The 18,415-nt window shown below is 40.7% G+C and overlaps 1 protein-coding gene across 4 annotated transcripts in view; it reads left to right on the forward strand.

The window, feature by feature from the left end:
• EGF (epidermal growth factor) overlaps nucleotides 1-18,415 on the forward strand; it is a 103,036-nt gene that overhangs the window by 58,650 nt on the left and 25,971 nt on the right. For all 4 annotated transcript variants that reach the window (XM_035030276.1, XM_035030275.1, XM_035030277.1 and 1 more), the window contains 8 exons: nucleotides 146-268; nucleotides 1,146-1,271; nucleotides 2,351-2,487; nucleotides 5,095-5,243; nucleotides 9,847-9,951; nucleotides 11,863-12,086; nucleotides 16,090-16,257; nucleotides 16,945-17,094. In XM_035030276.1, the coding sequence (XP_034886167.1) occupies nucleotides 146-268; nucleotides 1,146-1,271; nucleotides 2,351-2,487; nucleotides 5,095-5,243; nucleotides 9,847-9,951; nucleotides 11,863-12,086; nucleotides 16,090-16,257; nucleotides 16,945-17,094 (1,182 nt within the window). The remainder of the gene's footprint in view (nucleotides 1-145; nucleotides 269-1,145; nucleotides 1,272-2,350; nucleotides 2,488-5,094; nucleotides 5,244-9,846; nucleotides 9,952-11,862; nucleotides 12,087-16,089; nucleotides 16,258-16,944; nucleotides 17,095-18,415) is intronic.

An 18,415-nucleotide genomic window follows, 5' to 3' on the forward strand; every position in this document is an offset into this window, starting at 1 on the left:
ATCTCCCTTACCACAGCATTTCATAAATGTCTGATCCTTGGTTTAACTTACTCTTTTTAGCATAGCATTTTTGTTAGCAGTTATTTTGCTAAATTTTCACGAATCTGATTTAACACTAATCTTGACCTTATGCTTCATTAATTAGAATTAATTCCCTGTCCAAGCAATACATCCAAATGTAGCCATGACTGTGTTCTGACATCAGATGGTCCCATATGTTTTTGTCCTGAAGGCTCAGTGCTTGAGACAGATGGAAAAACATGTAGTGGTAAGTTAATTTACTTTTTGTTTGAAAACATTAATTTTCTGAGTGACACCTAAAGATCGATCTTATTTATAAAGGAGAAGAGACTTTCCAACATCACACATTAAAAGATATTTGTGCAACAGAGTCATATATAGATTTATATCAGGTTTTTACTTGTGTGTTTTTTTGTTTTTAGATAGCATAGTGTAGTAGTTACGGGCAAGGGCTCTAAAGTTGCACTACCTGTTAATAGCAACGTGATTTTGGACTAGTTACTTGCCCTCCCTTAGTCTCATTGTTTTCATCTGTAGAAGCTAGTCAGCCCTGCCTCCTGGATTTGTGGCCAGCATTGAGCAAGACGATGGACGCAGAGTTTTTAGCCTATTCCTCGCAGCTAATAAATACCTCTCTACTTTTATCTTCATAGAGACTTAAGCATATAGAGGGCTGGATGTAACTTAAAATTAGCATAAGAGTTATGTGTGGCTCTTTTTTTTTTAAATAAAGAAAGCAAAAAGAAAATCACAAGGCCAAAAATATATGTGAGAAAAAAATATATTACTCACTAGCAAGAGTTGGACCAGCTGTCAAACTCATCAAAATATATTTCTTATTCCAGCCACTGTCGGTGCACTTGGTCTTCAAGCTCAGTTGTAGAACGGAGGACAGGGGCTTTTGGGATGTGAAGGGTTAACATTCAAGCTATGAGGTTATAGGAAAATAGAATACGGTGACATTTTGCTCCTAGTCTCTGAAAAATAACCTTGATTGCAGCAGTATAAAAGATTGTGGAAATGGTTTTAAAAACCTACATATACTGGGTTCACTCAATATTTTGATGAAAAATTATTATATTTTTGAATGGCGTGGCATCATTAGCAAGTGCTTGTTTTTGTAGGCTGTTCATCACCTGATAATGGGGGCTGTAGCCAGCTCTGCCTCCCTCTCAGCCCAGTCTCCTGGGAATGTGGTTGCTTTCCTGGGTATGATCTACAACTGGACAAAAAAAGCTGTGTGGCATCAGGTTGGTGCTGTGGATGTTTGAAAGTGTGTCTGCAAAAAGATTATGTGAAAACATTTTATTTAGAAAGGTGGGGAGTTAAATTGCTTTTGGCTTCTGAGTGGAACGTCCGATTTTTTGTTTTTGGAAATAGAAAACAAATCACATTGTAAATATAAATAAGAATCACATAAATAAATAACCATGTTTTTGAGGAATGTGTCTAAGTTCATTAGCACTCGGCAAAGATTTGCCATTACATCAAGTATGACATTCCCATATATGTGAAAATCATGACCAGAATAATTTTAAGACTTCATAGTTTAGAGGCTTTTAATAAATATTTGTTGATTGATTTGATTTTCATCTCTTTAGTGAATGTAACCATCATAATACTTTGACAGATTCTGTCCTTTTTATGTCAAGAGTTAATAAGCAGTTGAATGCTTGAATAATTTTCTCATCTTCTGACATTCTATCTCTTGTGTCCTTTGACCAGCCTTGGATTCCTAGATTTATACCGAATTGATGTTATCTCTCCCTAGGTTCATTATGTTTATAATCTGGGATAACATAATGAGGAGCCTGCAGAACTTGCCTTAGACACCAGTACTCTTAAGATCTTAGAGCCTTAGTGAATATAGCATAATCTGAGCTCTGAAAATTATCAGGGGTCTTGTTATTAATTCAGATAATCATGCCTCTCTTTCAGAAGTGCTCGGTCAGAGAAGGGTATTTATTTGGACATGAATTAATATAATTTGCTAATATTAGTATGTTTCCATACGTGTGAATCAAGGAGATTATGGCACTAAGACTTGCATCATCTAGCTATGGTGTTGGCTGTTTAATGTTGGCTCTTTTTATAAGTAATTTGCATTTTAAAAGCAGGCACCTAGACAGAGGGGGATCCAGTAAAATGGAATTCTGGTAGAATGTCACCTCATAGAAGAAATCTTTTTGCCTGTCTTAACCTACACCTCACTGGTGGGAAATAGAGAAGACAAGAACTGCAGAAAGAGGGTACAATGAAAAGGAAAAGTCAGAAGTGCTTACTGGGTTCCAAGGCATATTTTCAATGGAGGCATACTTGAATTTAACAGGACCACAACCATTTTTACTGTTTGCCAATTCTCAAGATATTCGACACATGCATTTTGATGGAACAGATTATAGAACCCTGCTCAGCCAGCAAATGGGAATGGTTTTTGCCCTTGATCACGACCCTGTGGAAAATAAGGTATGGTTTTGTCTCTTGAGCAGATGTGGCTATGGTTTAAGGACAGAGTAGAGGATTTTATCCTAACAGATGACCTGAGCTACTTGACAATCCTCTGCTAAGCTCAGAATGATTAGGTGCAGAAAAATGTAGATACAGACATTGGAGCATAATTTGGGAAATGTTAAGGACGCTTCTGTTCTCATAACCCTACCCTGGCCCTTACTGTGACTCAGACATTTTATTGGGAATGACTGAGCAGGATCTTAAATTTAGTTTCCTCTTTGGAGATGAGGCTGGGAGGCAAGCACAGTGCTGTACACACAGGAGGACTGCTATAAATAGGTTTTTAGTTATTTGCCAATAGCAGAATGAGTGGGAGGCCGGGGTGGGTTATATTTGTGCTAGGTTAGAATGTGCTTGAAATGATATGTTATGGTGTCTTCTGGAGTTTAATCACCCAGTAGTTATAAATTTACGTAGTTATTAATTAATTATTTAGTTACTACTAGATAGTGCATTCGTTCCTAGAATTTTAAACGTTGTATTTTTTAAAAAAGATTTTATTTATTTATTTGACAGAGAGAGAGAGGGAGAGCATACAAGCAGGGGGAGCAGCAGAGGGAGAGGGAGAAGCAGGCTCTCCACTGAGCAGGGAGCCCGATGTGGGGCTCGATCCCAGGACCCTGGGATCATGACCCGAGCCGAAGGCAGACGCTTAACCGACTGAGCCACCCAGGCGCCCCTAAGCTTTGTATTTTTGTGTCTTCCTGATTTGAAGCAGTCTGGTAAATGGTCAAAAGAGACAGAGTGAAGCTGATTGATTCTGTGTTTAATTGCTATGGATGGATAGCCAAATATAACTCTTTTTGCAAATAGAAGTTTTATACTTAAACACTAGCAAAAAAAATCTTCCTTTCTTTTCCTTGAACTGAATTTATATGACTCCCTGGAAGAATTATATTAATAGAAAATAATTAATAGGAAAAATCAGTTCAAGATTCATTTATTACCGGGGTGCCTGGGTGGCTCAGTCATTAAGCGTCTGCCTTCGGCTCAGGTCATGATCCCAGAGTCCTGGGATCGAGCCCCGCATTGGGCTCCCTGCTCGGCAGGAGGCCTGCTTCTCCCTCTCCCACTCCCTCTGCTTGTGTTCCCTCTCTCGCTGTCTCTCTCTCTATCAAATAAATAAATAAAATCTTAAAAAAAAAAAAAGATTCATTTATTACCAAACTAGTTTTTTTCCTACACAGTCAGCATTTTTTATAAGGTGAATAAAGAGACCTAGAATGAACTTTTAGTCATGTGGCTGTTTTTCATTTCCCTGGTCAAGTTCTCATGTTCTTGCTCTTCAAACTGTGGTCCTTGGACCGGCAGCATCAACCTCACCTGGAACTTATTAGTATTGCAGACTCCCAGGCTCTGACCCCTGAAGCAGAACCTGCATTTTAACAAGATTTCCAGGTGATTCGTGTGCACATTTGAGTTTGAGAAGAGCTCTAGCTTAGTGTTTTTTTTAATATGAGAGGTACTCACTTTTGTATTATGGAATAGAACCTTTTCTATCTTATCTAGAAAGATGACAACCCATTAGCTAACGAATTACCATTTTATGAACATTCTCATCATTGATTATAAGTTTAGGTACATATACCTACTCAGCTAAAATTCCACCAACGCTATCATTAAATTATCAGCTGACCCACGGCAGTTTTTAACACTCACAAAATTCTTGTACCGGTTTGCTAGTCTGCATAGGAGACTGAAAAGGAGCTTTGCACCTGCAAGTTATGTTCTGTTGAATAAGATGGATTAATTAAAAAGAAATTAAATATGGTTAGAGATGAAAGAAACTTTAGCAAATACCTAGTCTAACTTTGTCGTTTTTCCAGTTGAGAAAATTGAGGTTAATGACTTGGCCAACTCAATTAAACAAAGAAGGGCCCAAACCAGGAGAGGAACCTGTGTATCCAGACTTGCAGTGAAGTGCAGGGCTGTGGACTGAGCAGTGGAAGTCACAGCCCAGCTTGAGGCCTCCACTAACTGCTCATCATTGCTCCCTTTCAGACAGTAGAAGCCATTAGGGTTCAAGTACAATGGCTTGGTTATTGACCAATTAACGAAGATTAATGAATTACCCAGTAGCAATAGAAATATGTGCCAGGGGGGCGCCTGGGTGGCTCAGTTGGTTAAGCGACTGCCTTCGGCTCAGGTCATGATCCTGGAGTCCCGGGATCGAGTCCCACATTGGGCTGCCTGCTCGGCAGGGATCCTGCTTCTCCCTCTCCCACTCCCCCTGCTTGTGTTCCCTCTCTCGCTGTGTCTTTCTCTGTCAAATAAATAAATAAAATCTTTAAAAAAAAAAAAAAAGAAATATGTACCAGGGACAGGCATATGTATATATATAAAGACACTGAGTGAGACTTGGAGGAACTTGCTAATGTTTACACACATCTGGAAAGCAGCAGAGGTGGGAGGTGGAATTCAGTTGTAGGTGTGTCTATCTCCAAAGCCAATCTCTTAATGATTACACTATATGATCTGAAGATTTGCTAACCATGTTTGTATATATGCCACATTAATTTTTAAAAACAAATCAGATAGAAATGCCTGTGTTCTTTTTTGTAGATATACTTCGCCCATACAACCCTGAAGTGGATAGAGAGAGCTAATAGGGATGGTTCCCAGCGAGAAAGGCTTATTGAGGAAGCAGTAGATATGCCAGAAGGTCTTGCCATCGATTGGATTGACCGTAAATTCTACTGGACGGACAGAGGGTAGGGCTCCTCCTTCACTTTTAAGCCACGTGGGATGGGAGTGGTGACGTAGGTGATACCGCTGGCCTCATCCTCCACTTTGAACCCAAGAAAATAACGCTGGGTGCTTGGGTGGGACTGGAGGAAAGATGCCCCTAATGTTCCCTCCATTCCCTCCACACTACCAAGCAGGATGGTCCTCCTTTCACCAAGACTGGATCTGTATCCAAGGGAGAATTGTGAGGGCCAAGAAAGTAACATGTGTTTTTGCACTTCAGGCTGTGGTAATCAGAGAAATGCAAAGCCTGTCTGAATACAATCAGTGAGCACCCTTTGAGCATCTGTTATGGATAAGGCCGTATCCTGGGTAACGTGGGAGATGCAAAGGAGCATGAGGAGTGTCCATCTTTGCAGTCGGCTCACAGGTTAGCCAGCGAGCTAAGGCACATGGACCCAGGAAAACACAGTACAAAAGCTTGTTCTACATATCAGTACAAGAGATATACAAAGAAGGCGGTCCATAAATAATTGCCAACGGAAGGGTGTACACACCCAGAGGGAGCTTTAGAAGAGGCTCCGGGAATCAACTAGCCCAACCCCTTCATTGTACAGACTAGAAGGCACATGCTGTCTCCCCGTGAATAAGCATGAAGGAGGGAGCAAGGCTGAACGTGGGAGTTGTGAGCCAAGTCCTCACAAGGTTGGAGAGATGGTCTACTTGCCCTGATGTGGTAAAGAACAGAACTAGAGAGAAGCTATGATGTTTCTGCCCTCTGGGCGTACTGCTCTTGGGGCTGTAGGGGGGGCAGCCGTGCTTGGTGTGTGTGGGGCTTGTGTGAGCCCCAGGAATGGTGGCGGTGGGAGGAAGGTGGAGGAGGGAAGTGGCTGCATCTCTCATGTGTGCTACTGAGAGCCCACTCCTTGCTTCCGAGAGAGGCAGCCAACCACAGAGTACAGACAGCTGACCCAAGATAGTCTTAGAAATTCGCTGTGCTCTAGGATGTTTTCTCAGAGTAACTTAAGGCCGTAGAGTGTAGGGGTAGTCAACCTATGCAGCTGTGTTGAAGTAAAAGAAGATAGAATTAATTAGGATTTCACCTCTATGAAGTCAGCGGTCCCAACCCAGAAGGAGAAGTCCCAGGGAACAGGTTTATATGCTTGGGGGTAGGTTTCCTATGTCCCAGAAAAATCTTTTGGTCTGGATAATCCATGGGAAACAAAAGGTGTTTTAAAAATGAGCTACGTGTGCTGCCGGTGTGGTGTATAGTTATCAATAATACGGTACTTTTATATCCAGGGTAAGTCCATTTTCATTCATTCATTCATTCATTCATTCATTCATTCATTCATTCATTTTTGTTTGTTTACTTGTCATACCTTTATTCCTTTATTCTTTGGATATTTATTTATTATGTAACTGAAATGCATCAGACACTGTAAATCCCAAAAGGCTAAGTTTTCTTATCCCCAATTTAAAGATGAAAAAATGGAGAATTAAAGAGGTAAGATACCTTTCCCAATGGCAAGCAGCCAGCAAGAAGTAGATCTGGAATTTCAGTTGTAGTAATGATAAAAATCATAATAACAGCCTCCTCTGTGTTGAACCTACTTAAAAGGACGTTTTAAAATGTCAGCTGTGCATAATAACAGAGCTTGTCCGTGGCTGTTCTCAGAAAGGTAAACGTTGATCAGGACAGCAGATGTGAGCCACTCCGGGCCCCTCTGAGCATGCCAGGTCTTCTCGTACTTCCCACATTTGCATGGCACCTTTAATTTTCAGTGTTTGATTAATGGCCCCATGGTACCTACTGCAAGGCAATGCCTTCAGGAGATAGTCATGCACCTCCGTGTCCTGGAGAATCAGACCTCAGCTTCCCGAGTTCATTGACTTCGGTAATAACAAGCCCTTCTAAGTCCTCTTGCCTCTAACGGCAGCTGTTAAAAGAAAACCTTTCATTTGTCTGGAAATGAGAGGTTTATAGCTTGAAAACCTTGATATTAGCTAGAAATTGGATTTAAATAACTGAGATTCCAAGCTCATGATATTAGATTCTATGGTAACTTTTAGCCAATTAAAAGAACCCAAGTGGATGCTTACAGTTTATACTGGCTGAGGAAAAGACAGAGTCAAATTAACATCTCACTGTAGGAAGGAAGCTAATTGATCGTTCCGCTGGCAATGCTATTATTTAGCATTAAGGAATCCTGATTCTTAAAGTCAAATGCCCAGTAAAAATGAATCAGGAGGGCAAAAATGTATGTTTGCTCATGATTTATACCTACCAGTAGGTATAAATCACTCTTCTAGGGTTCTGGATGGACAAGTCCTGCCCTGGAAACAGGGTGGGTCTTGGAGCGTCCCAGTGGCATCGAGACCAATTAGATCACGGAAAGAAAGAGAAAGATGCTCCACTAGATCAAGGGTCGTGCTTGAACTCGTGTGCACCCAAATGTCCGTGCTTGCCTTGCTTTCTCATTACCCACACTGGAGTTAGAGACTTGCTTTCTGCCTGAATCAAATAGAGGTGTATTATTGGGTGAACCCCTCTGAGAGCTGTGAAAGTAAATTCCAGCAATCCCGCCCAAGACAGATCCAGAGTCAGGAGCTTATGTCCATCTTGATTCTCATCATTTCACTCCTGCCAAAACAGTAAGAATTTAGAGGTGATGTAACAGTGAGATCAGAACTGACAGTTTTATCTCCCCTGGTCACAAGCAAGTGGCCTCAGAATTCCTTCCCTCCCACCCAGGGACAGGCTCAGTGACAGTTGTGATTGAGTGAATTTGACACATTGAGTTCAAAAATACCTTCCACCCAGCAGTACCTTCGCGACGATCACTTCATCTGGGAATAGAATTATCTTTTAAAGGGGGCCCTGTTGTACAGATGGCTTCCAATTATCCAGCGCCCTGAATTGGTAGTTTGCGCAGTGTCCTTGACCAGCACAGGCCCTCAGCCAATTTTGCCTTTGCCTGTCTCCTGCATAGAAACTATGAGGAGGCTGCATGGAGCACTGGGTGTTATGCATAAACAATGAATCATGGAACACTTCATCTAAAATTAATGATGTAATGTATGGGGATTAACATAAGAATAAAAAAAAGGCAATGGGAGTGTACTGCCAAAAAAATCTGGAAAAAGAAAATAAGCCACATGGCAGGTAATTAATAAAATAGTGTTATTCTGAAAAAAAAAAAAAAAAAAAAAAAAAAAAGAAACTATGAGGAGGACTATATGAAGCCCCTTCCCCACTGACTGGCTAGAAAGTACACTGGAATAAACCACCCAGAGACCTCCTTAGTGTTTAGTAGAACAGGAAGGAGAGAATAGTTCTGCCTTGTGTTTCTGGGCAGGCCTGTTTTATGCGGACATTGCCCACAAGAGCAAGGGATAGGCCTTTCCGGATGTTGGTTGAATGAATCAAAGATAATTATACTTATTAGTTTGTAGTAGGGAAACAGGCTGAGTAGACAACACGGGGTGGGGAGAGGAGGTTCTTCTTATCCCTTCAGCCTGCGGTCCTGTCTGCTCCTGGATGCTGCTTGGAAGCCCAGGTTGGTACACAGGGTGAGGGCATGCTGGGATAAGGCATCTGTCTGAGTCTGCCACTTGCATTCTTTACATTCTCTGGACTATGATTCCCTGTCCCTCTCCTGCTGAACTCTAAGCTCTGTAAGGACAAAGACAGGGTTTTGTTTACTATTGTCTCCAATGCTTAGGCCAATCCTTGACACACAGTAGGTGCTCAGTAAATATTTATTTGACAATAAAGGTCAATTTAACAAATAGAAAAATCAGGAAAAGAGGATTTTCTCCTCTGCCAGATTCCAAAGGGTTCTTTTTTTAAAAATTTTATTTATTTATTTATTTGACAGAGAGAGAGGGAGAGCACACAAGCAGGGGGAGCAGCAGAGGGAGAGGGAGAAGCAGGCTTCCCACCGAGCAGGGAGCCCAATGCGGGGCTCGATCCTAGGACCCTGGGATCATGACCTGAGCCAAAGGCAGACACTTAACCAACTGAGCCACCCAGGGGCCCCCCCCTTTTTTTTAATGTAAAGATTAGCAAATAATATTTCAGTACTCCCATTTGTCTTAGAATCATATGGAAGAAAATTAAGTCAACAGAAATCTCCCCTCTGTTGTCCTTGTGCTGGCTGTCTCTGTGGCCCTTCGAAGCCTGCTCTCTCTCCTTCCTGTGATCTGTGACCATGAAGATGGTAACTCCTCTCCTCTGGCTTTCACTGGGTTCAGCAGGAGCTGGGAGGTTGTGAAGAAAAGGGGTTGGTGGTTACACCTCTGGCTTTGTCCCTGCCAGGCCCCTGACACAGTCCCCTCTTACCTTATCCTTTCACTGTGTATTTTAGTTGTGTGGGATAAATATTAGGATGCTGATTAAAAGACTGTTTTAAAATAATAGAATTCGTGGGTGTATGTCCTGATGTGTGTGCGTGTGTGTACGTATGATGTCCCTTATTTGTGTTGAGAGTGTGTGTATGCACACATGTGATGGAGGTAGTTTAGAATGCTCATCTTTGCATTTCAGTAAGTAACAGGCAAAAGGAATATGTTTGTTTAAGAAGCAAAGTTGATCTAACAAGCTCCTCTATATTACATGCATCTTAGGAAATCTCTCATCGAAGGGAGTGATTTAAATGGAAAACACCGTGAAATAATCATTAAGGAGGACATCTCTCAGCCACGAGGAATTGCTGTCCATCCAATGGCCAAGTAAGTATTTGTGAAAATAAATCACTTTCCTATACAGGTCATGAGGCAGTTCATGTTTGATATACTAGTATCCAAAATTTGTCTTAAGACCTCAGGTGTTCAGTGGAATCTGAAATCAAGAAAATCGGGGCGCCGGGGTGACTCAGTCATTAAGCATCTGCCTTCGGCTCGGGTCATGGTCCCAGGGTCCTGGGATGGAGCCCCGCATTGGGCTCCCTGCTCCGCGGGAAGCCTGCTTCTCCCTCTCCCACTCCCCCTGCTTGTGTTCCCTCTCTCGCTGTGTCTCTGCCAAATAAATAAAATCTTAAACACACACACACACACACACACACAGAGCCTTAAAAAAAAAAAAAAAGAAATCAAGAAAATCCATGAGATTGGTTCAAACTTTCAGAAATGATATAGCTAGCATGACTTCCTCATCCTTTCATGTCTTTTGACTTTCTGTCCTTACATAAAAATTTTGTTATTCAGATAACTGTCCTTTTAAGCCAATTTAACTTTTTAAAAAAGAAGTGGGCTGTAATTCATTAACCAATTAGATGCAAGCCCACAAAACTATTTTCTTTAAAAATCTACATTATTGCTTTTCTGAGCGAGGGATGGTATTTGGATTGCATGGCTTATGAATTCTACTCAGAAAAAAACATCAGATGAGTTCGAATGATAGGTCATTCCTAGATTTAGATAAGTGGAAATAGAAATCATGAAAGATTAGAGGACTATGTTGTTAATTGTGAATTAGTGACTTATTGGTGACAAATGTTAGTTAGGGTTAGAGAATTAAGGAGAATAATGGATTCCTTCCTAGGTGTTAAAAAACAAGGACTAAAAACATCATTTTATTTATAATGGGAATTTATGATGGTCTATGGGAAATAATATACTGGCAGTAATTGGTAATTGATTTGGAGCCAACCACATGATTAAAAGAGTGAGAATGTAACCATCTCTAAACAAACCAGTATAAAAGATAATGAACCATATTGACCTCAAAAAAATGTGCCTCAGGGCGCCTGGGTGGCTCAGTCGGTTAAGCGACTGCCTTCGGCTCAGGTCATGGTCCCAGGGTCCTGGGATCGAGCCTCACATCGGGCTCTCTGCTCAGCAGGAAGCCTGCTTCTCCCTCTCCCACTCCCCCTGCTTGTCTTCCCTCTCTTGCTGTCTCTCTCTCTGTCAAATAAAGAAATAAAATCTTAAAAAAAAAAATGACCATTGGGGCACCTGGGTGGCTCAGTCATTAAGCGTCTGCCTTCGGCTCAGGTCATGATCCCAGGGTCGTGGGATCGAGCCCCGCATTGGGCTCCCTCGTCGGCAGGAAGCCTGCTTCTCTCTCCCACTCCCCCTGCTTGTGTTCCCTCTCTCGCTGTGTCTCTCTCTGTCAAATAAATAAATAAAAAATCTTTAAAAAAAAAAATGTGCCTCAGCATCCGATTTATGGAACTTAAAATTGACCAAGTTAACTGAGTACATTGTATAAAACTAGATAACAAATATTCAATTTCCTTCATGTTGTAATTTTACACATATAGTGGGTTTTATAAATGCATAGCAGAAGGACAGGTTAACAAGATTGTATTGCCTTTTGCAGCATGAAACGCTAATTTAAGAATATGCTCTTGAACACATTTTCAATTAGTAATATAGTACAGTTTTTCAAACTAATAATTTCTTCTTTATCCAATGATCTGAGCCTTAATTCAGCATTTCCTGTCCAAGATGTTCTACATAGAAAAGATAATTTTTGCTATTGAGAATTATTGGTCCAATGTACACTGCTATACTTTCTATATTCCTTGGCGTACCACTTCAGTTTATTCTAAAGTGATTTACACTGACATTTTCAGTGATGAAAGAATGGAAGAATTTTTTCATGCAAATTTTATTTGTTGTATGCTTTCTTGATTAAAGGAGATTATTCTGGACTGATATGGGGATTAATCCACGAATTGAAAGTTCTTCCCTTCAAGGCATTGGCCGACTGGTTATAGCTAGTTCTGATCTGGTCTGGCCCAGTGGAATAACGATTGATTACTTTACTGACAAATTGTATTGGTGTGATGCCAAGCTGCCTGTGATTGAAATGGCCAATCTGGATGGTTCAAAACGCCAAAGACTTGCCCAGAACGATGTAGGTGAGGCTTTGGGATGGGTGATTTCTTCCTCTTGACCTGAGTGTTGACAAGTGTTAAATACAAAATGTGTTTACACACACACACACACACACACACACCAACTCACGCCCAGACACCCCCTTCCCTCAGCCTTATGATGAGAGAGAGATGGAGACAAACAGACTGACAGACTTCTCTGGGGATTTCTGAGCTACAACGATTAACTTCACATTGGAATACTGGATAAAACACAGTGAGATATAATCATTTCTCTTTGCCAAGATTTCCCAAAATCAGAATGAAAATATTAAAAATTTTAAGACCTCTTTAGGAATAAGAACTTGATTCAGTTGTTGTCATTTGTTATGTTTTAGACAATGTCATTTGTACAACTGTGATAGTTATCACCTTTAGCTATTAATGAATATCCATTCATATGCAAAGATTAATACATATAGTTTTATTTCCTATTTTCAGATTTTTCACTGGGTGTCATGTATGTTCATAAATATATTTAAAATGCTGTATTCTATGTTAAATGTTAAAAGAGAAATACTGGGGATGCCTTGGTAGCTCAGTTGGTTAAGCATGTAACTCTTGGTTTCAGCTCAGGTCATATCTCCAGGTAAAGAGATTGAGCCGCATGTGGGGCTCCCTGCTCAGTGGGAAGTCTGCTTCCCCTCTGTCCTTCCCCCCACTCCCGTGAGCGTGCACTACCTCTCTCATAAATAAATAAATCTTTAAAAAAAGAGAGAGAGAGAAATACTGAATGTACCAGGAGCCATTGCATTTTCTTGAGCAGGAAATGTATATGATAAGACTGGCACCTCACTATAACCACTTAGGTAGCAATATAAGGGTTGGGTTGAAATCGAGAGAAGGAAATTAGTCGGGAGTCTACAGCAGTTGTCCAGTCAACAGTCGATGAAGGCCTGAGATAGAACATTGCCATTTCAAAGTGGAATGGAGGATTAGAGTATTAAAAAAAAAATCACTGTGAATGAAAAACTTAGAGGATTTGGGAGTAGATTGAATATCAAAATGAGAGTCAGAGAGATATTGAAGATGCTTCAGAGATTCAGAAACTGGTTGGTTGAGAAGATGCAAAAAATCTGGTCTATCTCTTTTACGAAGAAGTGGATTAATAATCTGTATATTTATTTTGTCCATTCTTTTGGTTTAGAGGAGATGAATTTCTAGATTTGTATTATACATTGAATAGGTCATAAGTATAATTGAAAATTTTACATACTTCTAAGATTCCTTAAAAAATTAAAGGTATACTTTACAATAAGTCATAAGCTTATGTAAGAACATAGACTTTATTCATCCATGCACTTAACAGATATTTATTGAATCATCTTGGGGAGTGGAGATACAGTAGAGAGTAAAACAAAAATGGTTCCTGTGAGGTCATGGAGTCTGGGGGTAGGGGTGTATGTTATTAAAAAAATACATCACCCAAATAAATGGAAAATTATAGCTTTGATATATGAAGGCATAAAGGGATTTGAAAATTCCTAACCAGAATGTAAAGATACCATATGCTAAACCAAAAAGCATAACAGATACTTTGTGAATAATTTCTGTGCTGCCGTAATCTGTGACTAATACAACTTCCTATTAAAAGCCATTATTGATGGACTTTGGGGAGGGTATGTGTTGTAATGAGCACTGGGTATTATATAAGACTGATGAATCACAGACATGTACCCCTGAAACAAATAATACATTATATGTTAATTAATTGAATTTAAATTAAAATAAACCCATTATCAGATACTTGTTAGAAGATCTAAGTGACCATTTCCATCATTACAGTGCCATCTACTGGCATAGAGAGGTGGCTTCTCAGCTGCCCACTCTGGGTTTTCAATGTAAAGATTGAAGGATTCATTCATTCATTCATTCATTCATTCATTCATTCATTTTTTTTTTTTTTGCGAGACTGCATGCACGGTAGGGACGGGGGAGGGGCAGAGGGCAGAGGGAGAGGGAGAGAGAGAATTTTAAGCAGGCTTCAGGCTCAGTGTGGAGACTGACACAGGGCTCGATATCATGACTCTGAGATCATGGCTTGAACTGAAATCGAGAGTTGGGTACATTACTGACTGAGCCACCCAGGTGCCCCTGAGGAATTCATTTTTCATTTAACATTCAACTGTGGCTCTTCTATTTAAAAAAATAAGGAAGATTATGTCTAGTGTGAGGTATTTGTTGAAAAACTATAGCTAATTCTCAATATTAAAAATAAGAAAAATAATTTTTTTTTAAAGATTTTATTTATTTATTTGAGAGCGAGAGAATGAGAGAGAGTACATGAGGGGGGGAGGGTCAGAGGGAGAAGCAGACTCCCTGCCGAGCAGGGAGCCCGATGCGGGACTCGATCCAGGAACCCCAGGATCACGACCTGAGCCGAAGGCAGTCGCTTAACCAACTGAGCCACCCAGGCGCCCGAAAAATAATTTTTTTTAAAGATTAAAAGAAAACATAGCTAATTCTGACACATGCTACAACATGGGTGAACCCTGGGGACATTATGGTGAGTGAAATAAGCCAGTCACAAAAGACAAGTACCATATGATTCTATCTACTTGAAGTATCTAGAATAGTCACATTCATAGAAAAAGTAGAATGATGTTTGCCAGTGACTAAAAGGGGTGGGAAACGGGAAGTTGTGGTTTAATGGATATTAGAGTTTCCGTTTTGCAAGATAAAAGAGTTCTGGAAATTGGCTGTACAACAAAGTGAATGTACTTAGCACTACTAAAATGTACGCTTAGGTTAAGATGATACGTTAGAAGTTTTTTGCCATAACAACAACAACAAAAACCTCATAGCTATATAAAAAAAATTTCCTTGCTGCATTTATGGCTTTAACTGGGAACAAAAGGCTAGACACTAAAATGCATTTTAATGGCCCTGGTCAATAATGATGGATGGAGACTCGTTGTCACCAGAACAAGTCATTTGAGTTTGCTGCCAGAAGAGGGAGATAGTCATTCTAATCCACCAAATCCATTGCTCATTTGCAAAAAAACTGGCCTGGGAAATGTGACTGGACATGATTAAAGCTTCCAAATTTGGGGCTCCCTAGCTTTAGCCTCTAGCCCTTTCAGATAGTGTATTCCAGCATTTCCCTGCTTACTATAAATACTTGAATATCTTATCAGGGCAGTTGCAGGGGTGTGGAGGGGTGGCTTAGTGGAGGTGGGGTCAGAAGAACCCACTTAGGCGTTGATAGGCACCATGAAAATGGAGGCAGTAGATAATAAATGACTTTTAAACAGCTTGGCTAATAAGGGAAGGAAAAAGACAAAAGGAAGCTAGAGGGGCCTGAGAGATGAGGATATTAATCAGCTAAGAGAAGGCAGCTAGTAGAATGAAGAGAGTGAAGATGTAAAAGAAAGGGGTGATTGACAGAACAAGGTGCAAGAGAAGGCAGGAAGAATGAGACCAGAAGTACAGGCCAAAGCACTAATACTAGATAACAGGAGAGGTAAGGAGGTGGGGGGTCCGATGCAGGGAAATGTGTTGCTGGAGATGGGAATTTAAGGAGACTACTATTCAGTTACTTCAAATTGTTAAAGATCCTTACAACGACCTGTGAATTTAGTCTACTACTTACTGTTGCCACTCAGAAGACAAGGAACTTAATGCAAAGAGAGGTAAAAGAACTCACTGAAGTTTAGTCTATAGTGACAGAATCACCAAACACAGAAACATTGCCGCCCTGGCCTCCTCCTTCTTGATACTCTGTCAGTCAGCCCACATTCTCCCACTCCCCAAATGCTGTGTGACAGGGTGAGGACCTCATACCCCGCGGTTCCCATTCTAAGAGGAGGTTCCCTCATCATGTGGGTCTCCTTGCAGCAGGCAAAAGTAGGGGCATGTATCTTGCTTAGCAGCTCTATTAAAAAAATGCTTTAGTGTGGGCATCGTGTGAGCATGTTGTAAGCCTTGTTCGTTTAAGAATATTCATGGCAAAGACAAGATGTATGTAATGGATTTAAACTGCTTCCAGGGCACCCATTTGCTGTGGCTGTGTTTGAGGATCATGTGTGGTTCTCGGATTGGACAATGCCATCGGTAATAAGGGTGAACAAGAGGACTGGCAAAAATCGGGTACGTCTCCGAGGCAGCATGCTGAAGCCTTCATCACTGGTTGTAGTTCATCCGTTGGCAAAACCAGGTACACTGGACATGTCCACAGTGTTTCTTTGGCTGGCACCTGTAACTATTTTAACTGATAGGAGAGGAGGAGGGGGGTATTGCAGTTCTCACTAATTTGGGTAGATATTAAGATTTCCTGAGATTTGGACTGGGTTTAAATTGAGACAATCTGATAGTGAATTTGGACTTTATCTCTCCATTCTCATGTTGACTTCTCCTGACCAGCTTCTACTTAAATTGTTCCTTTTCAAGGATTCTTGGGTTAAAGTCACTGAGGGTGAGGATGAGGGATGGGGGCGATTTAGACACCTGCAGTAGAAGCTTCTATCTCTACTGGGGCCTTTCCCTACCCCCCCCCCCCAGAGTGCCTGTGAGTGAGCATCACTCAGTGTCCTATAATAACTTCCTTCTGAATTGCCCTTTGTCAGTTTGACTAGATTATGAGTCAGGAAATAGGGATCACATCTGCCTAAAGAGCTTCTTGACCAAAGTACTGGCTATACTCAATAAATACTCACAAGGTAATAACATTCTGAGCTGATCTTAGAACTGGCTCCATTAAGGAACTCTTCTGAAATAGCTCTTGATATAGGCTCCATTTAGATATGCTGAGTTTCTCCCCCCAAAGGCTGTACCCTGTGACTTGTATCAATGACACTTTTTTGATCTCCAAGCCCATCTGTGAATGTACCTTTCTCCCCCCAAGGAGCACAGCCCTGCTTACATCAAAATGGAGGCTGTGAACATATTTGCCAAGAAAGGTTTGGAACTGCTCAGTGTTTGTGTCGTGAAGGTTTTGTGAAAGCCCCAGATGGGAAAACGTGTCTGGCTCTGAATGGTCACCAGATACCAGCAGGTAAGATGATAAATTGTATGGCTAAAGTATCTTATTTTGGCTCAGGAATATAGTTCTACATCAATCTCTGTGCTTTTACTCATGTTTAATATTTTGTAAAATTAAAAGCTTCCCTGCTTTGGGGCACCTGGGTGGCTCAGTCAGTTAAGCGTCTGACTCTTGGTTTCAGCTCAGGTCATGATCCCAGGGTTGTGAGATGGAGCCCTGCATCGGGCTCTGTGAAAGACGTGGAGCCTGCTTAAAGATTCCCTCTCTCCCTCTGCACCACCGCCCCCCCAAAAGCTTCCCTGCTTTTAGGGATGCCAAGTATTTTTGTTTTGTTTGTTTTTCTCCTCTGATGAGTTTGGGCTCCTTATTAAAGACTAAATTCAATTGACCTCTTCTAGTTATAAAATTAACAAACAAAAGATAATCTCCAAAATGTTGAGTTCCAGTCCTCCAGCCCCCCATTTACAATGGAGTGGCCCAAACTTGGAAAAAATATGCCAGCATTTTACCACCCCAGATAATGTTCAGAGACATTTTGTTTAGGCATTTTATGGCCTCAGTTTTAGTGTAGTCATAGACAATCCTTCTACTACATAACTGGTCTTAATATGAAAAACAAAGTCCTTTATAGTAAATAACTTTAGGATAGTAAATAACTGTAGGGAATGTAGCCTGAGAAGGCTTATGATCCATGTTTCAAAAGCTAAATGCGACTTTGAGGAAGAGGAAGGAAGAAGAAATCAAATGTGTTGTGTAACTGGTAGTGCTGATCTGCTTCCCTTGAATATGTATGCAAGCAGTGAAGGAGTCGTTGGATTCATCTCTTGATATCTTCATACCAAAAAGAACTTAAATGTTATTAAAGATTTTTTTTAATTCGTTTATCTAGTAGGTATGGTATAAGTTAGGTGATAGATTAGCAGCAAACAAGTGGGTTGATTATCCATGGACCAGAACTGGTGATTTTGGATTTTCAGAATTTTCTATTGATTGTTGCTTTAGAAAAAGGGTTCTCAACATTTTTGGTTTTAGGACCCCTTTACACTCTTGTTTTAAAAGATTTATTTATTTATCTTAGAGAGAGAGAGAGAGTGTGCGCCTCCCCACTGAGCACAGAGCCTGACACTGGGGCTCAGGGCCACAACCCTGAGATCATGACCTGAGCCAAAATCAAGAGTTGGACACCAGGTGTCACCCAAGGACCCCTTTTCACTCCTAAACATAATTGAAAACCCCAAAGAGCTTTTGCTAATGTGGGTTGTATCTATCAATATTTATAATATTAGAAATTAAAACTAAAAGTTTAAAAAATATATCTATTAAACTTACAATA

The sequence above is a fragment of the Mirounga leonina genome, unplaced genomic scaffold, assembly GCF_011800145.1.
Source record: "Mirounga leonina isolate KUSES-001 unplaced genomic scaffold, KU_Mleo_1.0 Mir_357, whole genome shotgun sequence".
Taxonomy (NCBI): Eukaryota; Metazoa; Chordata; class Mammalia; order Carnivora; family Phocidae; genus Mirounga; species Mirounga leonina.